Source organism: Leucoraja erinacea, chromosome 5 (genome assembly GCF_028641065.1).
Source record: "Leucoraja erinacea ecotype New England chromosome 5, Leri_hhj_1, whole genome shotgun sequence".
Classification (NCBI taxonomy): Eukaryota; Metazoa; Chordata; class Chondrichthyes; order Rajiformes; family Rajidae; genus Leucoraja; species Leucoraja erinaceus.
The window spans coordinates 70,839,221-70,863,767 of NC_073381.1; the positions used below are offsets into that span (position 1 = coordinate 70,839,221).

The following is a 24,547-nucleotide window of genomic DNA, read 5'->3' on the forward strand; positions in this document are numbered from 1 at the left end:
AATTTAAACAGACATGAACAGAAAAATACAAAGTATGCATGTTTCTGCTTCGCCCATGTCGGGACAATAAAAAAAAAAAGGAGTCAGTGGTCAGTCTGCTTTTAGTATTGTTTAGTATTCAGTTTGTTTTGAAGGCCAGATAACCACTTTCAAGTTCTTAAATAATAGCCCAAGACTTTTCAACCTTACTTTAAACGATACATTTTGTGTACTCAGACAAAGCCCAAATATTAGTTGTTGTATCACAAGTGTTACAGTAGGCATCGACCAAACTCGAAGTAACCTAATTGAAGGTCACCTTTTTAAAAATATTTCTGCACGTTTTATTTAACAAAGCAATGCAAGAAAAAGTTTCAAACCAGAGCTTTGAATAAAAAAGTGTCAACCCTAATGCATCTGGAAACTGGCGTGGGAAATATAAACTTTGAACCCAATAGAAATATCTCTATCCCAAACATCCATTTCATTTTTATTTTTATTCCATATAGTTCAAGTATTGTGTAGGAAGGAACTGCAGATGCCGGTTTAAACCATAGACACAAAATACTGGAGTAACTCAGCAGGACAGGCTGAAGAAGGGTCTCAACCTGAAAAGTCACCCATTCCTTCTCTCCACAGATGCTGCCTGTCCTGAGTTACATCATCATTTTGTGTCTATCTCAAGTATTACTTTGTTGATTTTTTAAAAAATCTTCTCCCTAGGAAAATATAAGACACTTAGAACAATATTCCCCTTTTCCCCCCCAATTACTGAACCATTTTTCTTTGGATTGCAATTCAGAATTCAGTTGGGAAATCTACACAAATCATTTACACCGGTGGAGATTTTATTAGACATAGTTCTAAAATGCAGCACGAGCAAGACAATGAATAAAATGTCCTCTCTCAACATTTGACCAAAACTCGAACAAATAAAACTCCAAGTTCATTTTTGCAGCAGCAGTTCTAGGGGTTCAGAATATTTGTTTCCAAAAGTTTTTTAAGTCTGAAAAACTGCAACGTCTCAATCTCATGCATCTTCCCTCCACTGTTTTTTCTAGCAGAAGTCTTCATGAAGTGTAAGGAATTTCCTTGGCTATCACAGTTGAAATCCACTCAACTCTTAGTCTTTCGTGGAATTGACAGTTTCTTAGGACTGGCTGTAGGTGGAATTTTGACTACCATTGGGCCCCTGTTCTCCCTCACTGCAAGAAGGAAACAAAGAATACAAATTAAAACATTACCATTTTCCCTCTTCCCAACTTTCTCCACATTTTAACAAGATAATTGAGCAACTTCTGGAGCAGTGGTACCGTTATCATCCAAGGATATTGCACCTCATGCAGCTATTCTTTAAACTTCCATTTCATCAGACACAGGATTACAAGTTCATGTCACTGGGGGAAAATTAGGCCATTTGGCCAAATCAAGTCTATTTGTTATTCTATCATGGTTGAACTATTTCTCCCTCTCAACCCCATTCTCCTACCGTCTCCCCATAACCTTTTACACTCTTACTAATCAAGAACCTGTCAATCCCTGCCTTACAAATACCCAAAGACTTGGCCTGCATAGCCATCTATGGCAATGAATTCCACAGATTCACTACCCTCTGGCTAAATAAATCCCTCTTCATCTCTTTTCTAAAGGTACGTCCTTTTTTTCTGAGGCTGTGCCCTCTGATCCTAGACTCTCCATGTGGAAACATCCTCTGCACATTCATTCTATCAAGGATGATTTTTATGCAGCCAGTTTAAATGAGCAACCCCCACCACCATCCTTCCAAACTGTATGTTTCTTTGTATTATAATATGTTTTTACCCAAGCATAATTGCTCTTCAGTAAGTGGTGTTGAACTGTTTTCTTAAACCACTAAATACTTTCTTATTATAAGCACTCTCAAGGTTTAGGGTATGGTTCTAGAATGTAAACTCTGATGATGAAAACATTGGGAGATATACTTGCAAGTCTGGATGGTGTCCTATTTAAATGATTCCTGTGCACACATTTCCCATGTCTTTCTGAGTGGCAAAGGTGATATCAAAACAGTTTAGGAGTTGCTGAAATGCATTTTGTAGGTGGTACTGATGACACACCGCACTGGTGGAGGGAGTGAATCTTTAGCAGGGTAAATAGGTTGCCAAACTAGCAATGTCCATGGGAGGATTTGAGCTTCTTTTAGCACCGTCTGGAGTTTTTGCCATTCAACTGTGTGTTCCACAAAGTTCCAATTTAACATCACAGAATCAGTGTAAGCCCAAAAGAAGCCATATGACCCATCGTGACTATGTCAACTCTTATATATGGCCACTTGGTAACCACATTCACCCAATGGTTATGTACCCAGTTATTTCTGTTTGAATCATTAATTTATTCCAAGTGTTACATGCTTTGGATAATCTTTTACTTTGTTCTTAAACTAGTATTCCTTTTTCTGATTAACTGAAAGGATACTCTTGCACTTGTTTGCTTCTGTTCCTGACACACTGTTTATTACCATCTATTGCTTTAAAGCTGCATTAACATGGATTGAGGAAGGTTGAGTAAAGCATGGGGAGACATTGAGTACCAAAGCACATAGGTTACACATAAAACACTGGTAAAGTCACAGATAGAATGTTGCATCCAATGCTGGCCTAACAATAGTGTGATGGGGTGTGGTGTGAAACATTACTGCCACTTACGAGTCCAACACTAATTATTATCTAGCTTGTATTGCATGCAGACGTGGAGTGCAACAGTATCATCAGCAAACATGTCTACTATCCTGAAGCCATTGAAGATGTTAGCCTAGTACAACATCCTACAGAACATCTACAATAAACCCCCTGGGACTTTGATTAACTTTCAACTGCCAAAGCCAATACGAACAATGTTTTACATCAACTAGGATTCCCTCCAGTGGAGTCTTTGCAGCTTGATCCCCACCAACTCCAGTTTTACCATTGTCAGATGTTTATGTCATAGGAAAAACATCAAGCCATCCATGAGCAGCTGCAATTACAAGCCCATTTTGAAGTATTACAAGCAACAGCATACCAGCATTCCACTTTACAGTAATATTCAAAACGTTCTTAAATGCTATAATTGTCCCAATACCACTATCTTTTTGGAGAGTAAATCCTTTTTTTCCAAGTTCATATAGATAAAATGGCCAATATTATACACTGGTGGCCCATTGACATAATTCAAATCAAATACCTGTTTGGAGGTGGTTTTGGTTTTGGCATCTTGTTAAGGATTCCTGCCATTTCTTTTCGGTCATCAAAATTCTTCCATAGATCATACAGCTTCAGAATGACTCTGATTATTTCAAGAATCTGCCCACACAAATGATACAGAATATTAAAATTAATTTTATAGAAAAACAAGTATATCTTCTCATGTACTACATTTTCTTAAACTTCCTTGAATATTGATGCTTTAGATAAGGTCCCTCATGGTGGATTGATGCAGAAGATTAAGAGTTCAAGAGATATTTATTATCACATGCACCAATTGGCACAGTGAGATTTGAATTACCATACAGCCATACGAATAAAAATAACACAATACATGATAAGAGTTTAACATGAACATCCCCACACAGCGGAATCAACGTTTCCCCACTGTGAGGGAAGGCAATAAAGTTCAGTCCATCTTCCTCTTTGTTCACCCGTGGTCGGGGCCTTTTTGGACCATCCGCATTTAACGGCGGCCAGATGTTTAAGGCCCTCCCGCCGGGGTGATCAGAGCTCCGGCCTTGGAACGGAGAACACTCTCAGCGGCTTAGAGTTTTCGAATCGGCCACATCCTACCAGAGACCCCGAAGTCCACATGCCAAGCTGGGTGGGGATTCAACGCTGGCGATCCCGGCAAGGATCTGTAATGTTAAAAGTCAGCGCCGCCCGCAGCTGGAAGCTCGACAAACTAATTTTAAACTAATCCCCAGAAATTATAAACTAGTGCAAGCAATCCATTTGATCTCTAGGCAGCCATTACCTTTTCCATATCCACTGAGAGTTCAGCAAACCACTGACGAGCATCTTTTTGCTGGACTACACATGCTACATGCAAACAAGCTGCAATGAGAAGAACACGTTCAACTTATTATTCCTTACTTTACAGCATATTACTTTCTAACAAGTTATGCTCTATAACAATAATGAAAATACATATGCCAGCAGCATCTTCAAAATTATTTGAAGTTTGAAGGACACACAATTGTGTGGGATACAGCCACACGTGCAATAATTTGAGATAGGAGAGACTGCAGATGCTAGAATCTTGAGCAAAACAAAAGTGGTGGAGGAACAGAGGGTTAGGCCACATCTGTGGAGGGAAATGGACAGACAATGTTTTGGGTCAGGAGCCTTCTTCAGAATGATGAAGGATTCCAACAAAGGTTTTATCAAGTTTAGCCAGGCTGATGACTTCTGAATTTAGCACAAACTTTATTCCCAAGATGGAGTATAAAGGGCAATAATTTCTTCCAAGTTTTATTCACACTGCCACCCAGCTTTGTGCCATCTGCAAATTTGCTAATGTTACTTTGAATCCCTTCATCCAAATCATTGATGTATATTGTAAATGGCTGCGAGCACCGAGCTTTGCGGTACCCCACTGGTCACTGCCTGCCATTCTGAAAGGGACCCGTTAATCCCTACTCTTTGTTTCCTGTCTGTCAACCACTTCTCTATCCATGTCAGCACTCTACCCCCAATACCATGTGCCCTAATTTTGCCCACTAATATCCTATGTGGGACCATATCAAATGCTTTCTGAAAGTCCAGGTACATTACATCAACTGATTCTCCCTTGTCCATTTTCCTAGTTACATCTTCAAAAAATTCCAGAAAATTAGTCAAGCATGATTTCCCCTTCGGAAATCCATGCTGAAGCGGACTGTTACTGCTATCCAAATATGCTGCTATTTCATCTTTTATAATTGACTCCAGCATCTTCCCCACCACCGATGTCAGGCTAACTGGTCTAGAATTCCGTTTTCTCTCTCCCGCCTTTCTTAAAAAATGGGATAACATTAACTACCCTCCAATTCACAGGAGCTGATCCTGAGTCTATAGAGCATTGGAAAATTATCACCAATGCATCCACAATTTCTAGAGCCACTTCCTTAAGTACCCTGGGATGCAGACCATCAGGCCCAGGGGATTTATCAGCCTTCAGACCCATCAGTCTACCCAGCACCATTTCCTGCCTAATGTGGATTCCCTTCAGTTCCTCCCTCCCACTAGAACCTTGGTCCCCTAGTATTTCTGGGAGATTGTTTGTGTCTTCCTTAGTGAAGACAGAACCAAAGTACTTGTTTAACTGTTCTGCCATTTCTTTGTTTTCCCATTATAAATTCACCTGTCTGATTGTAAGGGACCTACATTTGTCTTCACTAATCTTCCTTTTTACATATCTAACGAAGCTTTTAGAATCAGTTTTTATATTCCCCGCAAGCTTTCTTTCATGGTCTTTCTTCCCCCCCCCCCCCCCCCCCCATAATTAACCCCTTTGTAGGATCCTCTGGCCACTACTATATCAGGAAGATTGTTTGTATCATCCTCAGTGAAGGCCGATCCAAAGTACCTGTTCAACTCATCTGCCATTTCCTTGTTCCCCAGTTATCCAACTTTCACACCTATTCCTTACACACTATGGACAATTTACAAAGGCCAATTAACCTGCACGCCCACACATCTTTTGGGATGTGGAGGATACCCGAGCACCCGGACATAACCTATGTGGTCACAGGAAAAACTTGCAAACTCCACACAAACAGCATCCGAGGTCTTTTAATCCTTCAGATCCAAGAATCAGATGGTCAGATCCAGAGATCAGTTCATCACCTACTGACATTATATAGATTATGGAACCACGGGAACTGTGAGAATACACAACATGATATATTGTAGAAACCAGCATTCAGATCTTATCCTTTGCTTTATTAGGTATGTATTCATTTAACCTAAATGAATGATAGCTATTAAAAAAATTAATGATTGTAAAATATTTCCCCTTCTTTATTGTAATTATGATAAAATTATGATAAAATGAAATGATGTTGGTCATCTGTTTGAATTAATTTCTGAATTAGTTAGTCATCAAGAGTATAATTTAGTCTTTCAAAATAAATAGTATTTAAGACTTAAAATTGAGGGGTTCAAAATAAACCTCCAAGTACATTAACAACCAAACCAATTATGAAATATGAAATAAAATAATATGAAATATTAACACAAATTCAAATCATGAATTGATTGTAAACTTACGTAGCATTAATTCACAGTACAATTCCAACATGCTTGAAAGAATGATAACTTCAGATTTTACAGTGACAATCAACAAACTGTATCTCATGTCCAACAACTATAATACTCACCCAAGGCGATCATGAATGGAGGATACATGAGGCAAAGGTCTGTCCTGTAGGTGTCATTCACTATCCTCCTGTGCAGATTAAGGCATGTAGTTTTAAAATTACGTTTTTATGAATGAAACTACAAGTATTTATAACTGATGCAACTCAGAAGTAGAATAATGTTCTTTCCAAAAAGCCTAATTGTCAAAGCTCAGTAGCATTTCTTGACCCAACCTATTTGTTCCTGAAATGACAGCTACATTATACAAAGAGGCACGTTCATATTTATTTTTGGCTCAATTGCTAGTAGTCTCACCTCCAGGACTGGCTCACGTTATCTAGGCTGAGATTTAATTGCTTAACTGAAGGAGTGGGAGTGCTGCATTGCTTGGCAGTGATGGCATCTTGCAGACGAGGCTCAGTCTGTCCGTTCAGGTGGTCGTAAAAGATCCCACTGCACTTTTCTGAAGAGCCGGCACTTTTCCAAGTATCTTGCCGAACAGCCACACCACTAAGTCAGCTTGATTGGTCACTTATCCTGCCACTGTGCAAAATGGTTGCCACATTTCCATACTTGAAATATAATTTAATGGCCCTGAAGCACTTTGGGATATTGAGGACATGAGAGGTACTATATAACTACAATTACTTTTTTTCCATTCCACTGAATTCTGATAGATTTACTCACATAGAACATAAAAATGATTAATGAGTGTTGAAAAATAAAACATGGCATGCACGACTTCCAAGTGAAGAAGTTATAGAAACATAGAAAATAGGTGCATGAGTAGGCCATTCGACACTTCGAACCAGCACCTCCATTCAATATGATCATGGCTGATCATCTAAAATCAGTAACCCGCTCCATATCCCTTGATTCCGTTAGCCGTAAGATCTAAATCTTACACTCTTGAAAACATCCAGTAAATTGGCTTCCATTGCCTTCTGTGGCAGAGAATTCCACAGATTCACAAATCTCTAAAGTGAAATTTTTCCTCATCTCAGTTCCAAAAATATAACTGCACTACTATTCTTGATCTTTTTAAATGTATGCCTCAGGGAGTCCATTATGTTGATTTAGAAGCAATAGAACTATTGAATTGAAAACAGTCCTACAATTAATGCATGTATTTAACCGAGAAGTACTGACAGCACGAGGTGCTACGTAAATGCAGATATTATTTCTGAAGAAACTTGCTTTTCTTGGGAAAATGACTTTTTTTAACCAAGAATAGGAAACTGTATATGTCAAATGAAATTAGCCTTTGCCACAAAATATAATAAACACAAATTGTATTTATGTACAAACACCACAATACACAGAAAGGCAGCTGATTATAATATAATCTTACCATGCTAATGGTAGCAACATGTCTTCTTGTCCCATATCTTGTACATACTGTAGCAATGGTCTATAGGGATGGTATACTATCAGACAGCAATCCTTCACAAAGAATGCAAAATAGTATTAAATAGTTGACATAAGTCTCCAAAACAGTCCCAAACAAATTCAGGTTCGATGGTATAACAAGTGTAAAATATCATCTTGCTACAGGGATCACAGCCTAAATCCAGTCTAAATAGATCTACTATGTTTATTGCTATAAGGATATACACTGAATTATATCTGGCAAATTAGTATTCAGTATGAATTTACAACTTTAAACTACTTTATTTGAAAGTGATTGGCACTGAAGCTGCATGCCCAAAATAGGAAAGTGATCTATTTCCAAAAGCTATCTATTTTGTTTAAGACCCAAGGAACTGCAGATGCTGGAATCTTGAGTAAAACAGCAAGTAAATCAGCAGGTTAGGCAGCATCTTGGAGGAAGTATGAGCTTCAGACTCATTGTAGTTGGTGAGAGAAAATTGGAAAGGTGATGTCCCCTTCCTCCAATAGTCCTTCCTCTAGATTTATATTTCCCTCCTCTTTTCTTCTTATCTGACACCCTTTGGTTTCCTTTTCATCGCCAGCCATCTGCCAATAAAACCTTCTCACCTGTCGAATGTTACTATTACTTGTCAGGCTTTGTCCAGGCCCCACCTCTTTTCCAGATCTCTCCTCCGTACTACAATTAGTTTAAAGAACGGTCCCGACTCGAAACGTCACTGAGGTAACATCAACATCAACAGTTTGAGGTGTTAATTTTTGTTGTAAATAAGTCAAGAGCACTTACCATTAATTCTAACAAATAAAATTCACATTCTAATATCTGCAAAAAAAACAGCAAATCAGCAAAAGATTTTAAGTATTTGATCATTACTACCTGCCTGTAGATGGAACAATTTGGAAAAAGGATATCAAGCCGGCAATTCCCATTGTTAATCTTAAGAAACGGTAAGATGCCAGAGAGAAAGATCCTAATTGCAAAAGAGCCGTAAAGATTGGTCTGATATGCAAGTGCAGGATTCCCATTTAAAGAAGTGATTGTAGAAACAAATGCAACAGAAGCAAGACTCAATATTACTGGGTTCACCGGGAAATTCATCGGATTGGTGGCATTGCGAGATGAAGCTGGGAATCTTGCCGTTGAATGACAATTTGGAGTTAAAGAGGAGCTTATTGGAGGAGAAAGTTAAAACCGGACATCATGTGTGGACGACTGTGTCGTCTGTACTGGAAGAAAATTAGTACCAAAGGGATTTTGAATTTTGTTTCCTTTGACACACAACACAACCTACACCACAAGAATAAAAACCGGAATGGGAATGGGGGCAGTGACTATCCTGAAATAGGTTACGTTATTACTACTAAAGACCACTGTTGTGGCGGCACCCGGTGGTTGGGCCACTAGCTACATGAACCCTCAGCAGTCGGTCATGTGACTGGGCAATGGCAGGGAGGAGTTGTCACGGGATACAGGGGTGTGTCCTGGGATATATAACGAGCCCTGGGACAACCCTCTCTCCCTCTCTCTTACTTCGAGCTGACCAGCTCTCTTCTCTCTAATGGTGAGTGTCCTTACACCTCAGCAGGGACTCAGCTTGAGCCCATGAGGCAACAACAACTTTATGTTAGAGAACCAACGTGCATGCAAAACAAACATGTTATGCCTATATAAAGTAACCCGTATGTTCATCACGTTTCGTGCCTCTACATTGGTGACCCCGACGTTCCAAAACAGATATTTTGGATTTCCCAACGCACGCAGCCGACCATCTGCCGTGGTGACCTGATGTCTGCAGCTGGCAGCCCAGCTCTACGGTATTGACCGCTATGGATGCAGCCGTCAACTCTGCGCTGCACCTTGACGGCGCTTTGGGCCTCACCGCCGCGGTCGGGCCATTCGACTCCCACCCATGACTGGCCGATCTAGCCGATCGCAGGCCGCCTGGGTCGTCCACCCATATTCTGGGCCCACCGCAGTAGACAGCAGCGCAGCAGCCTTCGCCCTCGCTATCTCTCTCGCATGACCCACCCGGAGCCGACCACTGGGACTGAGAGGCCACGTCTGCTGCCGCTCCCCCACCAGCCTCCGCTCCCCCACCAGCTGCTGCAGGAGCTGCGAGGGTAGCAGGCCCCCGCCCCCAGCATCACCAACACCCGCCTGATGGCCCCGGATGCGGGGAGAGAGCGGACCCGCCCACCCCACTGGCTGCTGCTCAAGGCCTAGCCACCTGATAGGGCGGGCCTACCTGGGGCAGCTGCCTGAAGACGTCCTCACCGGCGCAGATTCCGAAGATCCCTGGGCGCTGGCTACCCGTCCAACCCAGCAGTGGGTGGTGCCTCAGCCAGTCAAGAGTCGGCGGTCCCGCGACAGATTCTCCAGCAGCTTTCAGCCACTGTCAAGGGCGTAGCAGCGCAGCCGGTCTCTGAAGACACCGGCGACGGTGGATGGAGTCGCTACCTGCAGCGGTGGGGCGAGGCCCATTGATGCCGGCCGCCAAAATGGCCGCCGCGGTCTACTCCCACATGGCCGCAGCAGTGACTAAAAAAATGGCCACCACGGCCGGCCGGAAGCGACGCTCGACCTGCTGACCACCGTCAGCAGCGTCATCTCTGGTCAAATGGAGTCTATGCCACCTGACCGACGTCTACAGCGCCACTCCTGGTCGGTTGGTGTTACTACAGCCTCCAGTTTAAAGCACACTTTGGACTTTGCAGTATCTTTGCTGTTTGCTCACTGTAGTTTTTTTCCCCATTGTACACTGTAATCACCTAGCTTAATATCACTTTTAGTTTCTTGTTGTATCTGCATTGCTGCCGATGTCTTTCTCAGGTCACAATCCCCAGCTTGTCGACGTGACTGGTCTATACCTCGTCCGTCCTGCACCTTTTGCGTTGGTCTCCTTGCATCCCTCGACATACCTCGGGAGGGCCCACAGCCAGATCATCAGATCATCGACAGCGCCCGCGGGCTCCTCTGTACCGACCCACAGTCGGGTTCCCCTGACCCCACAGCAAGCACCACCCTCGACCATGCTTGCGCACCTTCTGGTAGAAGGTGAGCACGCTCCCATCACTTTTCAACGTCTGCCATCACCGTCTGCCTGTTAGTTTACGAGTCAGGCTGCCGCGTTTTGTTAGCCTGCTCGTTTTCCTGCCTCTGGTTCTGGGGGGGGGAGGGGGGGGTCCTGTTGCGGCACCTGGTGATTGGGCCACTAGCTGCACGAATGCACAGCAGCCAGTCACATGACTGGGCAATGGCAGGGAGGAGTTGTCATGGGGTACAGGGATGTGTCCTGGGATATACAACGAACTCTGGGACAACCCTCTCTCTCTCTCCCTCTCCCTCTCCCTCCCTCTCTCTCTCTCTCTCTCTCACTTCGAGCTGACCAGCTCTCTTCTCTCTAGGGGCGAGTGTCCTTCCACCTCAGCAGGGGCTCAGCTCGAGCCCACGAGGCAACAGCCTCGCAGCAGCAACAACAACTTTATGTTATGGAGGACCAACGTGCATGTATAACAAACCTTTTAGGCCTGAATAAAGTAACCCATTTGTTCACCACGTTTGCTGCCTCTACACTGTAAACATTTACCATGTAATTTTGGAAATGAACTGATGAAGAAATGCCATGCTTCAAACCAACTAAATAAATATGAAATTGAGGATTACCAAGCAAGGCTTTCCTTATAAAAATGAAAATGCCTTTGAAATGTAAAGTTAAGATGGACAATATATATTTAAATTGTGTTAAAAGAAGAGAAAATTGAAAAAAATAATGGTGATAAAGTCAGCATAACTTGAATATTTCTCACGCACCTCAGATAAGAAGTCATGATCTGACATATACATCTTAAATTGCCCATGGTTAAATAATTAATCTCATTGTATGCTTTATGAAGCCTGAGTGATATGTAACAACATCCTATGATATTTTGGATGTGCTGAAACATACCTATACTGAGTCATAAGCCAAAGGTAAATTACTTTTAGTGTTGTTTTGACAGGATCACCACTGTATGTACAGCATTGAGAAAGATTTAATGAATAATTATAATCTATTAATATAAAAAGACATATAACGTTAATACTTACATGGTTCATCCTGTAGGGAAATTCCTTTGGAAACGCATAAGAAAATCTGGTTTTCACTATGTCATAACAGAAAGGTTAAAAAATAAGTGTTAAAAAAAATAGTTCAATACAGTGAAATAACTATGCAATGTGCTTGTTATTTAGTACAAGACCCAAAACAGAGGCATATAAGAATCACCAAAATAGCTGGGATGAGGATTGGGTGCAGCTCAAAAATCAGAGAATGAGAACAAAAACATTAATTAAAAAGGAAGCTGGGATACAGGGGTAAACTTGCACGTAACATAAAAATTGCTGTGAAAGCTCCGAAAATAAAACCATCCTTAACAAATCCACTATGGTTTTGAAGAGTCTGCAGAAGGGTCCTAAGCCAAAACATTGCCTATACTGTAGATTCCCTCCAGAGAGGCTACATAAACCGCCGAGTTACTGAGTTACAAATGTGCATCTTTGCGCTTGCAGAAATATTGGACTACAGACAATTTTCTGGAAATGCATCCCCTGTGCCCCACACCCCATCTCTGTAACATGGAGGTCGCCTGGAGAGTGCCTTCCGCCAATACACTTAAGTGCATAATGATAGGTAACAGATTTTGTAGCTGGAGATTTTCAAGAAATAAAAAAAACTATTGTACTTACACACAGAGGTTGAAGCTGAAATCAAACGTGTGTTTGAGACCACACCAAATTCCTAAAAGCGAAAGAATAGATTGTGGCAGGAAGTTCTACACAATATGACAATACATCGTATGGAACAGGATTGCATGCAAACAATATTTTTTCACTGCATCTTGACATATTTGATAATAATAAACCAATACCAATAAATGGGATGTTTTGGTTTGATTTCTGTGCCTCAAAAATTGGAATTGAAACGTATGCAGATTATACTTTCAAGTACCCCTCTCAAATATGGTAGAAATGGTTAAATTTACATGGCCGGAATAATCCATACTTCTGCTACATCGCAGCTCCTCATATTAATGAGTGTTAATTGTGATTTATTGTAATGCATATATTGATTTGGTTCACGACAAAATGCTCAAAAACTGCTGCAATTATGTTACACTAATTATTCTTTCACAATAAATATTATTTATCCAAGAATATTCTAGCAAGCATTCTACATGATGTAAGGAAATACCAAGGTACAAATACAGACAACAACTGATTGATAAACTTTACAGATATACTTGGCATAAGGAGGTTTGCTCATATATGCATACAAGTGATCTTCTGCAGAAGAGAACTCCTTATGTTTTTAAGTAGGCTCTGCCAATACCATTTCAACAAATTGGAGAGATTTCTGTACAAGCGAGTCTGTGCCGACCGGTGATCACCCATACACTAGTTCTATCCCTAACACTAGAGACAATTAACAGAAGCCAAGTCAACCAACAAACCCACATGTCTTTGAAATGTGAGAGGAAACCGGAGCACCTGGGGAAAACATACTCAGTTACAAAGAGAACTCCATACAGACAAAACCCATAGTCAGGATCGAACCCAGGTCTCTAGCGCTACAAGTCAGCAACTCTACTGTTGCGTCAATTTGCCGCCCATGACATTATGTTAGGAAAGCACATGTTTGAAATACCTGGGGGATAAAACCCTACTTTTGTTGGTTTAAAATAAAGCCACCAAGCAATACATGACAACTGTAGCTTTGTTCGAGATCCTCACAAATGCTCCTCAATATCTATATTACTAAAACTCTGATCTTGACCACTTCCTGTGGTTCTGTATATTGATTTTAGAAAAAACGTTGCACCTTACGGCTGTGATTTTTGGCCATCTTACTCAGAGTCCCCCTCCGCTGCGCAGGACAAGAGGATTTTTCCCATCGATAAAAAATAAAAGTTATTAGTGTTTAAAAAATGTTGAGATTCTCTCTCCAGAATGCCACGCCCCTTCCGGAGGGACTATAAAAAACAGAAGTGTTGAGTGCCTGTCAGTTTCTGCAAGATCGGGTAGCGAGAGGGTCACGTCTCTCAGTCTGAGCTGTGAATAACACTGAACACATGTCTACTAAACTGTGAGTGTTTTTACTGACCTGTCAGTGCCCTTAATGTGGTTTGAAAATATAGATAGGAAATGCTAAAGCTGTGTTGCCATTGGTTTGGAAATGCTAAAGCTGTGTTGCCTTTGATTTGGAAATGCTAAAGCTGCGTTGCCTTTGGTTTTGAAATGCTAAAGCTGTGTTGCCTTTGGTTTTGAAATGCTAAAGCTGTGTTGTCTTTGGTTGGGAAATGCCAAAGCTGTGTTGCCTTTGGTTTTGAAATGCTAAAGCTGTGTTGTCTTTGGTTGGGAAATGCCAAAGCTGTGTTGCCTTTGGTTTTGAAATGCTAAAGTTGACTTGCCTAATTAAAGTTGCCTTGCCTTCTATATAATTAAAAGTATAATCTTGACCACTTCCTGTTTGCGCTTTATATTGATTTTAGAAAAAACGCTACCACGTACGGCTGTGATTTTTGGCCATCTTACTCAGTCCCCTTCCGCTCATCAGGTGCCGAGGATTTTTCCCAGCGATTAAAAATAAAAGAGTTATTAGTGTTTAAAAAATGTTGAGATTATCTCTCCTGTCAATCACACCATGAAGGCCACGCCCCCTCTGGTGGGAAGGGGGTAGGTACTATAAAACCCAGAAGTGTGGGCGTGGCTCAGTCTCTGCAAGATGGAGATGGGAGAGGTCACGACTCGCTGTCTTTATTGGCCTTGCACCCTGCATGAAATTGTAAGAAACAGCACTTGAAGTTGGTTGCCTTGCACCCTGCTTGAAATGGTATTTGAAGGAATAGCCGCGAGTCAACTGCCAGCCCACCAGCCATGAGTGAGTGAGCTGCCAGCACAACAGGCTTGAGTGACTGAGCTGCCAGCCCAAGAATCCATTCAGCCCACAATGTCCATACTAGCCCTCTGGAAACCAGTCCCTTCAGCCCACAACACCCATATTAGCACTCCAGAAAGCCCCCCCCTCCCCCCCAATTGAAATTGGTGGAGAGGTGGAATATTTCCTTGGGGACCAGCCCTCCCGTGTGATGCTGGGAACTTAGTAACTTATAATCCTGTCCCCATAATACTCATCTTACCTCTCTGACAATCCTGGATGGCACTGTTAAATATGAAATATCTTGTTATCCTTGCGCGCTTCACATTGCGAATACACATTGGCTATTGCCGTTTTCGTGATGTTACAAATATGTATTTTATGATACCCTAACATTTTTATCTCGCATGCTACAAAAGGAATAGTAAAAAGGTATCTGCAAAAAACTCCCAATGAAGTATAGTCTACTCAATAAATCGTTCTATAACTAGTAATTCAAATGATAATGAATATTGATAAACCAAAACTTGGTTAATATTTATTTAATGATAATAATAATTGAGATACCTCTACTTTTGACGCTAAAAATACACAGGTTGGAGCCATCAATACTGGATCAATACTCTTCAGCGAGTACCTAACAAGATAAAAATATATCAGTAAAATTTTACTCAAAATATACCAAAGTTATTTAATGTGCTTTAATGGATAAATCAACACTGTTGATGTAGCTTCTATAAATGACAAAAACATAGTATTTTCAAATAAGATATTCAAAATAAGATATTCTGATCTCCCCAACCCATTTAAAAGAGAATAAAAGAATGCCAAAACAAGTTTGGTCATTTATTTATTTTGTTTTAAACCTTGTGTGTACAATGGGGACTACATATCACAACAGTAACTACTATTTCATTGGTTGAGGTGTTTGGAAATGGCCTGAAGTCACATAGCTTTTGATGTGATGTTCAAACGTTTACCTAGGAACAATCATATCAGGTTTGGAGATAACTATAAAATAAATGATGATCATTGTAAGTTAAAACAAAGATCATAATTTAAAATTAGTGGAATACTTTTTCATAAGTATAACAAAACCTTTTACAGAATGCAACAATAAAACAATAATACAATGGTTCATAAGTGTTTTCAATCATTCGGAAAGATCAGGCAATATGCACAATAAAACTATAATCATCCACTTGACACAAATTTCAAACATGAGGCAATGACTATCAATGTGCATAATGGACATTGTGGATGAATAACACTGAGTATATATTGATACACAGCACCCATTACAACAAAGAGAGGCAATGAGAAGCAAGTTGATTAGTAAGGGTGTCAGGGGTTATGGGGAGAAGGCAGAAGAATTGGGTTGAGTGGGAAAGATAGATCAGCAATGATTGAATTGCAGAGTCGACGTTATGGACCGAATGTCCTAAATCTGTTCCTATAACATTAAGTTTCATTTAAGTGGAGTTCCACATCAGATTCAGCAGTGCCAACATAACTTGTGCTTTTGATGTAGGTATACATTAATTGAAAAGCAAGAAGACAAATGCAAGCCTGTTTTATTACATTTCTTATTTTATACCAAATGAATCCTATAAAATAAAACTGAATGGAAAAGTAATCTCACCTGGCATAGAATCTTTTGAAGTAGACCGTTGCAGTTGCAATAACCTGCTGCCTCAATTTGAGGTGTTCCCCGAGAGCTTGGATTACTATTGACAAATCAGGGAGAAATGTTTACTCACAATGTTTGCTCTGCCCTTTAGATATTTGCATCATGTATTAAATTTAAATTGATTTTCACCCAAAAATATTAATCTTGAAATTATGATAATGGTCATAAGATGCACCATTTAAAGATTTTTACAACTACAATTTCCATTTGGCACAACTTAACATTAAAAAATGTTCTCATATCTGTTGTGCTATATTTCACAGTGTGGCATATAATTAGTTAATAAAAAGCCAGGTTTGAGTGTATTCTCCATTGAAATTGCCAGGTCCTAGAGTTAAAGTGGGAAATCCTTTAGGACCGAGATGAGGAAAACCTTTTTCACACAGAGAGTGGTAAATCTGTGGAATTCTCTCCCGCAGAAGGTAATTGAGGCTAGTTCATTGGCTATATTTAAGAGGGAGTTAGATGTGGCTAAAGGGATCAGGGGGTATGGAGAGAAGGCAGGTACAGGATACCGAGTTGGTTGATCAGCCATGATCATATTGAATGGCGGTGAAGGGCCGAATGGCCTACTCCTGCACCTATTTTCTATGTTTCTACAACCTGTGTATTTGCGTTTCACCTGAAACTACAGGAGCTATCAAGTCTCCAGGAACTGATGGCCTGGGTCCTAGTCCTCCAAAGGAAGTAGTTACACAGATACAGCTTTGGCTGTAAGTTACAAACTTCCCTGGTTCCTGGAGAGCTCTTGGAGAGAATTGGAAAACTGAAAACAAGTAGACTACTATTCAAGAGAGAGAGATATTAAAAACAGGAAACAATAGGCCAATTAGTCTAAGATCCATCATTGGCAGGAGAGAAAGCTAGAATCCATTATAAAGTAGATAATAGCAGGGCATTCAGAAAAAAAAGCCCAAGATGATCAAGGAAGAGGTTGTGGTTTTAAGACAAGTAAGTTGCATCTAACAAATTTACTGGATTTCTTTGAGGATGTAATATGCAGGCTGTCCAGTAAATGTATTGTATTTAGATTTACAGATGGGGTTTGACAAGATCCACTTAAAAGGTTATTGCAGCTGGTAAGAGTGCATGAGTTTGGGGGTAATATATTGGCATGAATAGTTTAGGTTAGTTTAATATTGTCACATGTACCGTGTACAGTGAAAGGCTTTCAAGTTGTGTGCTATCCAGTCAATGAAACAATGATGCACAATTACAACCAAGCCATACAGACAAAGGGTACAAGGAAGAACATTTAGTGCAAGATAAAGTTTGTTTAAAGATTGCTCAAAGGTTTCCAATCAGGTAGAGGTAATGACTGCACTCTAGTTAGTGATAGGTTGGTTCAGTTGCCTGATAACTGCTGGGAAGAAACTGTCCCTGAATCTGGAGGTATGCATTTTCAAACTTATGTAACACTTGCCTGTTGGGAGGGGAGAAAAGGGAATGACTGGGGTGAGATTGGTCCTTAATTATGCTAGTGGCGTTGCCGAGGCAGCGTGAAGTGCAGATGGAGTAGATGGAAGGGAAAATGGGATCTGGAAATTCTAGTGCACAAAACACAAAAGGTTGCACAGGTACAACAAACAAATAGGAAAGCCCTGGGCTTTATAGCAAAAAGTATAATAGAAAAGATGCTTTGATGCAACTTTACAGGGCATTGGCAAGATTATATCCCAAGCAATGATCTCCATATTTAAGGAAGGACATGCTTACATTAGAGACACGTACATTAGATTGATTTTTTTGGAATGATTTATTTAATGAATAAAGAAAAGTTGAGTGGGGCCTATCTCTTTGGAATGGAGAAGAATGCAAGGGGATCTTATTGAAACGTAAGATTCGAGAAAGGTTGGCAGGTTGTATGCCAAGGTTGCTTTCCCTGATGGCGTTATGTAAAGCAAGGGAGAGAGGTTTCAGAATATTGGGATACCCATTTCCAATGGAGATGAAGGAATTTCTTCTCAGAGGGAATTGAGAGTCTTTGGAATACTCTATCACCGAGAGCTGCCGAGGTAAATAAAATATATATATATATATATAATATATTCAACGCAGAGACTGGCAAACATTTGAACTAAAAGGGAGGCGAGAGGTGTAGTGAAAGAACAAGAAAGTGGGGTTGTGACCAAGGTTGGAAAACATGAGACAAGGTAAAATGTTCACTGTTTTACCAAAGTAAATTTCATTGCAAAGAAAATAATATGTTTCATAATTGCTAAAAATACTGATAAACAGCATTACCATTTGCAAAAAATATTTGCAATTTCCAATATTCTTCCTCAGCCAGAAATTTCAAGTCTTTCTGTCGCTCTTTCATCACATCTTGCTTGTCAAGAATCCACTGTAAGCTGACACAGAACAAGCCAACTAGGTGAAATTGTATTGCACAGCACAAAAAATAAAGTTTACTTGTAAGTTTATTGGCAGTGAAAGAATCGGTACATCTGCTAAACCTTTGTAGGTTGAAAAATCAAAAAACTGCAGATGCTGTAAAAGTGAATCAAAAATAATAAATGATTGGAAATAGCAGGTCGGGCAGCATCTGTGAATTTAGAAACATTTAGCAGTTCACTCTTCATCAGAGCCAATGGCTGGCTGTAAGGCATTTGTGGGCATTCTGATGAAGGATCTTTAACCCAAAAGATTATCTGCTTCTCCTTCCACAGATGCTGACTGACATGCTGAAAGTTTCCACTGCTTTCTATTTTTATTTCTGCAATTGCCTTAAACTAATTTACAAAAGATAAATTGAGTGATTTTCACTTCATATTCTCTTTACAAGTAGAGACAGTTGCAATAACACTGGCAGAAAACACATTTAATTGTGAATTGATATGGGAGAGTGGTGCAGCTCACAGATCTAGAGACCCAGAATCAATTCTGACTTCCAGTGCTGTCTATGTGGAGTGTGCACATTCTCCCTATGACTGCAAACCTTACTTGCCACAGCACTGGTTTCCTCCCACATCCCTAAGACGTTGGGTTAATAAGTTAGCAGAACTCTGTAATTGCCCCGAGTGAGCATGTCATTAATAAATCTGGAATAAATGCGAATGCTGGAAGAATAAATGGGAATTCTGCAAATGACTGCTTAATGGTCGATTATAAAATCTATGGGCTAAAGGATCTGTTTCCCTGCTCTACGACTCCATAATGCTACAACTTAAACTGATAGAATATCAATTTTACAACATTAACATTGTGTGTTCTGTACTTTATTTAAGATCAAGAACTTCTCCCAACTCTGAGCCACAGGGTTCAATTAATATCACTCTTGTCAAAAACTGAAATTTCTGCATTCAATCTCCACTCCTACCTAGGCTGACAGTTTTAAGAATGCACTGTCAAATAAACGAAGAGATATTTTGTGCGAGACATTAAACTTTCTGCTCTCCCAACTGGACACAAATAAAAAATTCCATGTCACCATTTAGAAGAACAGCAAGGACAATAATCCCCAGCGTCCTGGCCAACATTTATCTGACAATTAACATTATCAAAATTATATTATCTATTAATTATTATGTTGCTTTTTCTGGAAGAGTAATGGCACAAATTTGCCACCACATCTTACACACTTCCAGAATGTTTCATTAATGCAATGCACTTTGGCACATCCTAAGGCAGGAGCAGACGTTGTAAATACAACATTGTATTTTATTGTAGTACTGATCAACGGCCAGCAGATTCCTATTTTCCTTGCATCGTTGTAACTTGTATTCATTCTTAACTATTCGTGCCTCCTTATCTCATTAACTACATTCCCCAAGACCACGTAAGGCACTGTAAAAATGCAACCCTTTATTTGTCTCATGGTGATATGGAATCATAGAAATTTCACAACTAGCTCTTTAAAGCTCGCCTGCATCACCACACCTCACATGAAGTCATTGACAACAATATTTCCACAACCACTGAAGTCACTGCAGATGCCAAGATTTTGAGCAAAAGACAAAGAGCGGGAGGAACTCAGCGGATCAGGCAGCATCTGTGGTGGGAATGGAAAGACAACGTCATGCAGCCACATTGTTAGATTTAAACAGTGACTGTATCAGGATTTTCTCACCTTCTGTACAAACATAGAACATAGTAAAATAGGTACAGGAGTAGGCCATTTGGCCGTTCGAGCCAGCACCACCATTCAATATTATCATGGCTGATCATCTAAAATCTGTACCCCGTTCCTGCTTTCTCCCCATATTCCCCTATTCCTTTCGTCCTAAGAGCTAAATCTAACTCTCTCTTGAAAACATCCAGTGAATTGGCCTACACTGCCTTCTGTGGCAGAGAGTTCCACAGATTCACAACTCTGCGTGAAAATATTTTCCTCATCTCAGTCCTAAATGGCCTACCCCTCATTCTTAAACTGTGACGCCTGGTTCTGAACTCATCCAACATTGGAAACATTTTTCCTGCATCTAGCCTGTCCAATCTATTAAGAATGTTATATGTTTCTATAAGATCTCCTCTCATCCTTCAAAATTCCAGTGAATACAAGCCCAGTCGTCCCATTCTTTCATCATATGTCAGTCCTGCCATCCCAGGAATTAACCTTGTGAACCTACGCTGCACTCCTTCAATAGCAATAATGTCCTTCCTCAAATTAGGAGACCAAAATTGCACACAATACTCCAGATGTGCTCTCACCAGGGCCCTGTACAACTACAGTAGAACCTCCTTGCTCCTAAACTCAAATCCTCTCGCAATGAAGGCCAACATGCCATTAGTTTTCTTCACTGCCTGATGTACCTGCATGACTGATGTACAAGCACACCCAGGTCTCGTTGCAGCTCCCCTTTTCTTAATCTGACACCATTCAGTTAATGCTGGAGGTATCTAGGCGGGGCAGACACCATCTCTGGAGAGAAGGAATGGGTGATGTTTCAGGTCGAGACCCTTCTTCAGACTTCTGAAGAAGGGCCTCGACCCGAAACAACATCCGTTCCTTCTCTCCAGAGATGCTGTCTGTTCCACTGAGTTTCGCCAGCATTTTGATTTGATTCTACCTTCGATTTAAACCAGCATCTGCAGTTCTTTCCTACACCATTCATATAATAATCTGCCTTTATGTTCTTGCCACCAAAGTGGATAACCTCACATTTATCTACATTATATTGCATCTGCCATGCTTCTGCCCACTCACCCAACCACCCTGCAGCATCATAGCATCCACCTTGCAGCTCATACTGTCACCCAGCTTTGTGTCATCCTCAAACTTGGAGATGTTACATGTAATTCCCTCATCTACATCGTTAATGTATACATTGTAATTAACTGGGTCCCAGCACAGAGCCTTGCGGCACCCCACTAGTCATTGCCTGCCATTCTGAAATGGACCCGTTAATTCCTACTCTTTGCTTAGTGTCTGCCAACCAGTTCTCTATCCATGTCAATACCTTATCGCAATACCATGTGCTCTGATTTTGCACACTAATCTCTGGTGTGGGACCTTGTCAAAGGCTTTTTGAAAGTCCAGATACACCACATCCACTCTCCCTTATCCATTCTACTTGTTACATCCTCAAAAAATTCCAGAAGATTAGTCAAGTAAGATTTCCCCTTCATAAATCCAAGCTGACTTTGACCGATCCTGTCACTGCTTTCTAAATGCGTTGCTATAACATCTTTAATAATCGACTCGAGCATCTTCCCCACTATGATGTAAGGCTAACTGGTCTATAATTCCCCGTTTTCTCTCTCCCTCCTTTCTTAAAAAGTGAAGTTACATTGGCTACCCTCCAGTCCACAGGAACTGATGCAGTGTCGAGAGAACAATGGAAAATGATCACCAAGTACACAAATACAGAAGCAACATTCAGAGGGGCAACAAAATATATTTTAATTTCAAAGCATATCTCCAGAAGCATGACTGCAAGTTATCTCCTTGATCCAAATAAGTGCGTAATACCAATTATGATAATATAAAGCACAACAAATGTGGTCACTGAAAAGTAGATCCTTCAAGATGTTCAAGAAGGAACTGTAGATGCTGGAAAATCGAAGGTACACAAAAATGCTGGAGAAACTCAGCGGGTGCAGCAGCATCAGTCTGAAGAAGGGTTTCGGCCCGAAACGTTACCTATTTCCTTCGCTCCATAGATGCTGCTGCACCCGCTGAGTTTCTCCAGCATTTTTGTGATCCTTCAAGATGGTCTTACCGATTGTTTTTGTGCCTTGATATCAAGATTAAGACCATAATGCCACCAATTACCCATATGATCCCTACTGTAAAATGTTGGTAAGATAATATTAATTTTCAAAATTAAAATGAGTTTCAGAATAATTATGTAATTGTACATGTTATAAAAAGTTTCTAAATGCCCTATCACAGCCCAAATTATGGCAAGAATCAACTGTTGGCATGCGCACTCATTACTTTACTAAAACCAAGCCCAATTACACAGTTAGCCTTTTTGGATTTAAACAGTCCAAAAGATTCCAATGGTAATTGTCCAAAACACATCTTAGAATTATTGAAAATGTATGACACAAAAGGCCATTTATATGATTGTGCTGGTGGGAGTCAAAAAGGAGCTACCCAGCCTAATCCCACTCTCCATGATATAATAATACTTTAAAGGTACCAAAACATACAGAAAGGCCATTATTGAATCAGCATTTTGCAACAATAATATTAGGGTGGAGCAAAAGTGCAGTACAGGATGGATTAGGATGGTACAAAAAATAGACACAAAATGCTGAAGTAACTCAGCGGGTCAGGCAGCATCTATGGAGAAAAAGGATGGGTGACATTTTGGGAAAAGGATCTCAACCCGAAACGTCACCCATCTTTCTTTTCCCCAGAGATGCCACCTGACCCACTCCAGCACTTTGTGTCTATCTTTGGTATCAACCAGCATCTGCAGTTCTGTTTCTAAGATGGTACCAAGTCTGGAAACCATTTAGTTAATCGGGTAATCACACCATTGATTCAGAATTGTGCCGAGTATTAATATTGTAATACAATTCAGTGACAGGCCAAATGGTATAAACTGTGTTGGGATCCATACAGTGAATGACTTTCTAATATCCAGGTGGCAAGAATGCCGTGGGGAGTTAATATGGTGGTGTCCACAATGGATGAGCCAAGGCCAGGTGTGAGAGTCAATGACCCTTTCATTGTGCACAGATACATGGATCATCCAGTGTACCCCCTCTGTCTCCAGACTGGGTGGGCGAGAATTAACTAGGTGTATAAACAAGCCAGGTCTCAGCCAAGCTGGGTGTAGGACTCCCCTTCCGAACCCCCTCCTCATGCCCAGTACAGTTGTAGGGTTCACTCACTGTAGCACCTCCTCGTCCCCAGGCCAGGCCAGGTGGGTGAGATGGGCCACGTTTAATGATGAGTGAAGCATTCCTTGTGCTGGTTTGAGGATTAGTGAACCCTCTCCTGGTGTGTGTGTGGGGGGGGGGGTGGGGGGGGGAGATCAGTGAACCTTCTCACGATGCCAGTGTGAGGGGGGAAGCAGTGAACCCCTTCCCAATGCCAGTGCGGGTCCAGTGAAGCCCGCTCCTGGTGCCAGCATGGGGATCAGTGAACCCCTCCCAATGCCAGGGTGAGGAAGGATCAGTGAACCCTCTCCCGCTGGGAGGGACAATCAGTGAGCCTTTTCCTCATTCCGCTGTGTTGGACCTTCTCCTGATGCCAGTGTGGGTATCAGTGAACCCACACTCTGTGCCGGTGTGAGGGAGGATTAGTGAACCTCTAAGGATCAGTGAATGCGGGTGTGATGGAGGATCAGATCAATGAACCTTCTCCTGATGCCAGTGTGTGGGATGACCAGTGAACCCCCTCTTTGTGCCGGTGTGATGGAGGAATAGTGAACCTTCTCCTGATGCCGGTGTGTGGGAGGATCAGATCAATGAACCTTCTCCTGCCGGTGTGAACCAGTGAACCCTCTCGCGGTGTGAGGGATGACCAGTGACCCCACTCTGTGCCGGTGTGAACCAGTGACCCCTCTAAGGATCAGTGAATGCGGGTGTGATGGAGGACCAGTGACCCCACTCCTTGTGGCCGGGCCTCCCAGGCCGCTGCTCGGATCAAACACTCACTAGTGCGAGCTCTGCCAGAAGTTGCCCGCCATCCCCCTCGCTCCCTCGCCGCCGCTCCCGGGCTCTCCGCCGCCTTGTCTCCGCCGCCTTGTCTCCGCCGCCTTGTCTCCTCCGCCTTGTCTCCGCCGCCTTGTCGCCGCCGGTTTGCCGATGTGTTGTAAACCCAGCTCTAG

General features: G+C 41.3%; 1 protein-coding gene across 2 annotated transcripts; it reads right to left on the bottom strand.

Annotated features, from left to right (window-relative positions):
- Positions 1 to 806: 806 nt before the first annotated feature.
- ccnc (cyclin C) lies at positions 807 to 24,508 on the bottom strand. 2 transcript variants are annotated; one of them, XM_055635880.1, is made up of 13 exons: positions 24,490 to 24,508; positions 24,375 to 24,447; positions 18,564 to 18,670; positions 16,272 to 16,356; positions 15,197 to 15,266; positions 12,442 to 12,493; positions 11,803 to 11,858; positions 8,503 to 8,538; positions 7,678 to 7,769; positions 6,347 to 6,414; positions 3,961 to 4,040; positions 3,181 to 3,299; positions 807 to 1,184 (listed from the first exon to the last, which is right to left on the bottom strand). In XM_055635880.1, exons 2-13 carry the CDS (start codon positions 24,404 to 24,406, stop codon positions 1,130 to 1,132), a joined length of 852 nt encoding a protein of 283 aa, XP_055491855.1. In that variant the 5' UTR covers positions 24,407 to 24,447; positions 24,490 to 24,508; the 3' UTR covers positions 807 to 1,129. The 2 variants fall into 2 exon arrangements, with proteins under 2 accessions (XP_055491855.1, XP_055491854.1); XM_055635879.1 differs by having other exon boundaries at positions 24,375 to 24,504.
- Between the last annotated feature and the right edge of the window lie 39 nt (positions 24,509 to 24,547).

Excerpts from the sequence above, each read along its gene's own strand:
- ccnc (XM_055635880.1), bottom strand. The coding sequence starts at position 24,406 with ATGGCGGGCAACTTCTGGCAGAGCTCGCACTA. Across the intron at positions 12,494-15,196 it reads TTTTAGCGTCAAAAGTAGAG|GAATTTGGTGTGGTCTCAAA; the intron begins GTATCTCAATTA and ends TTTCGCTTTTAG. Across the intron at positions 4,041-6,346 it reads TCCATTCATGATCGCCTTGG|CTTGTTTGCATGTAGCATGT; the intron begins GTGAGTATTATA and ends TTCTCATTGCAG.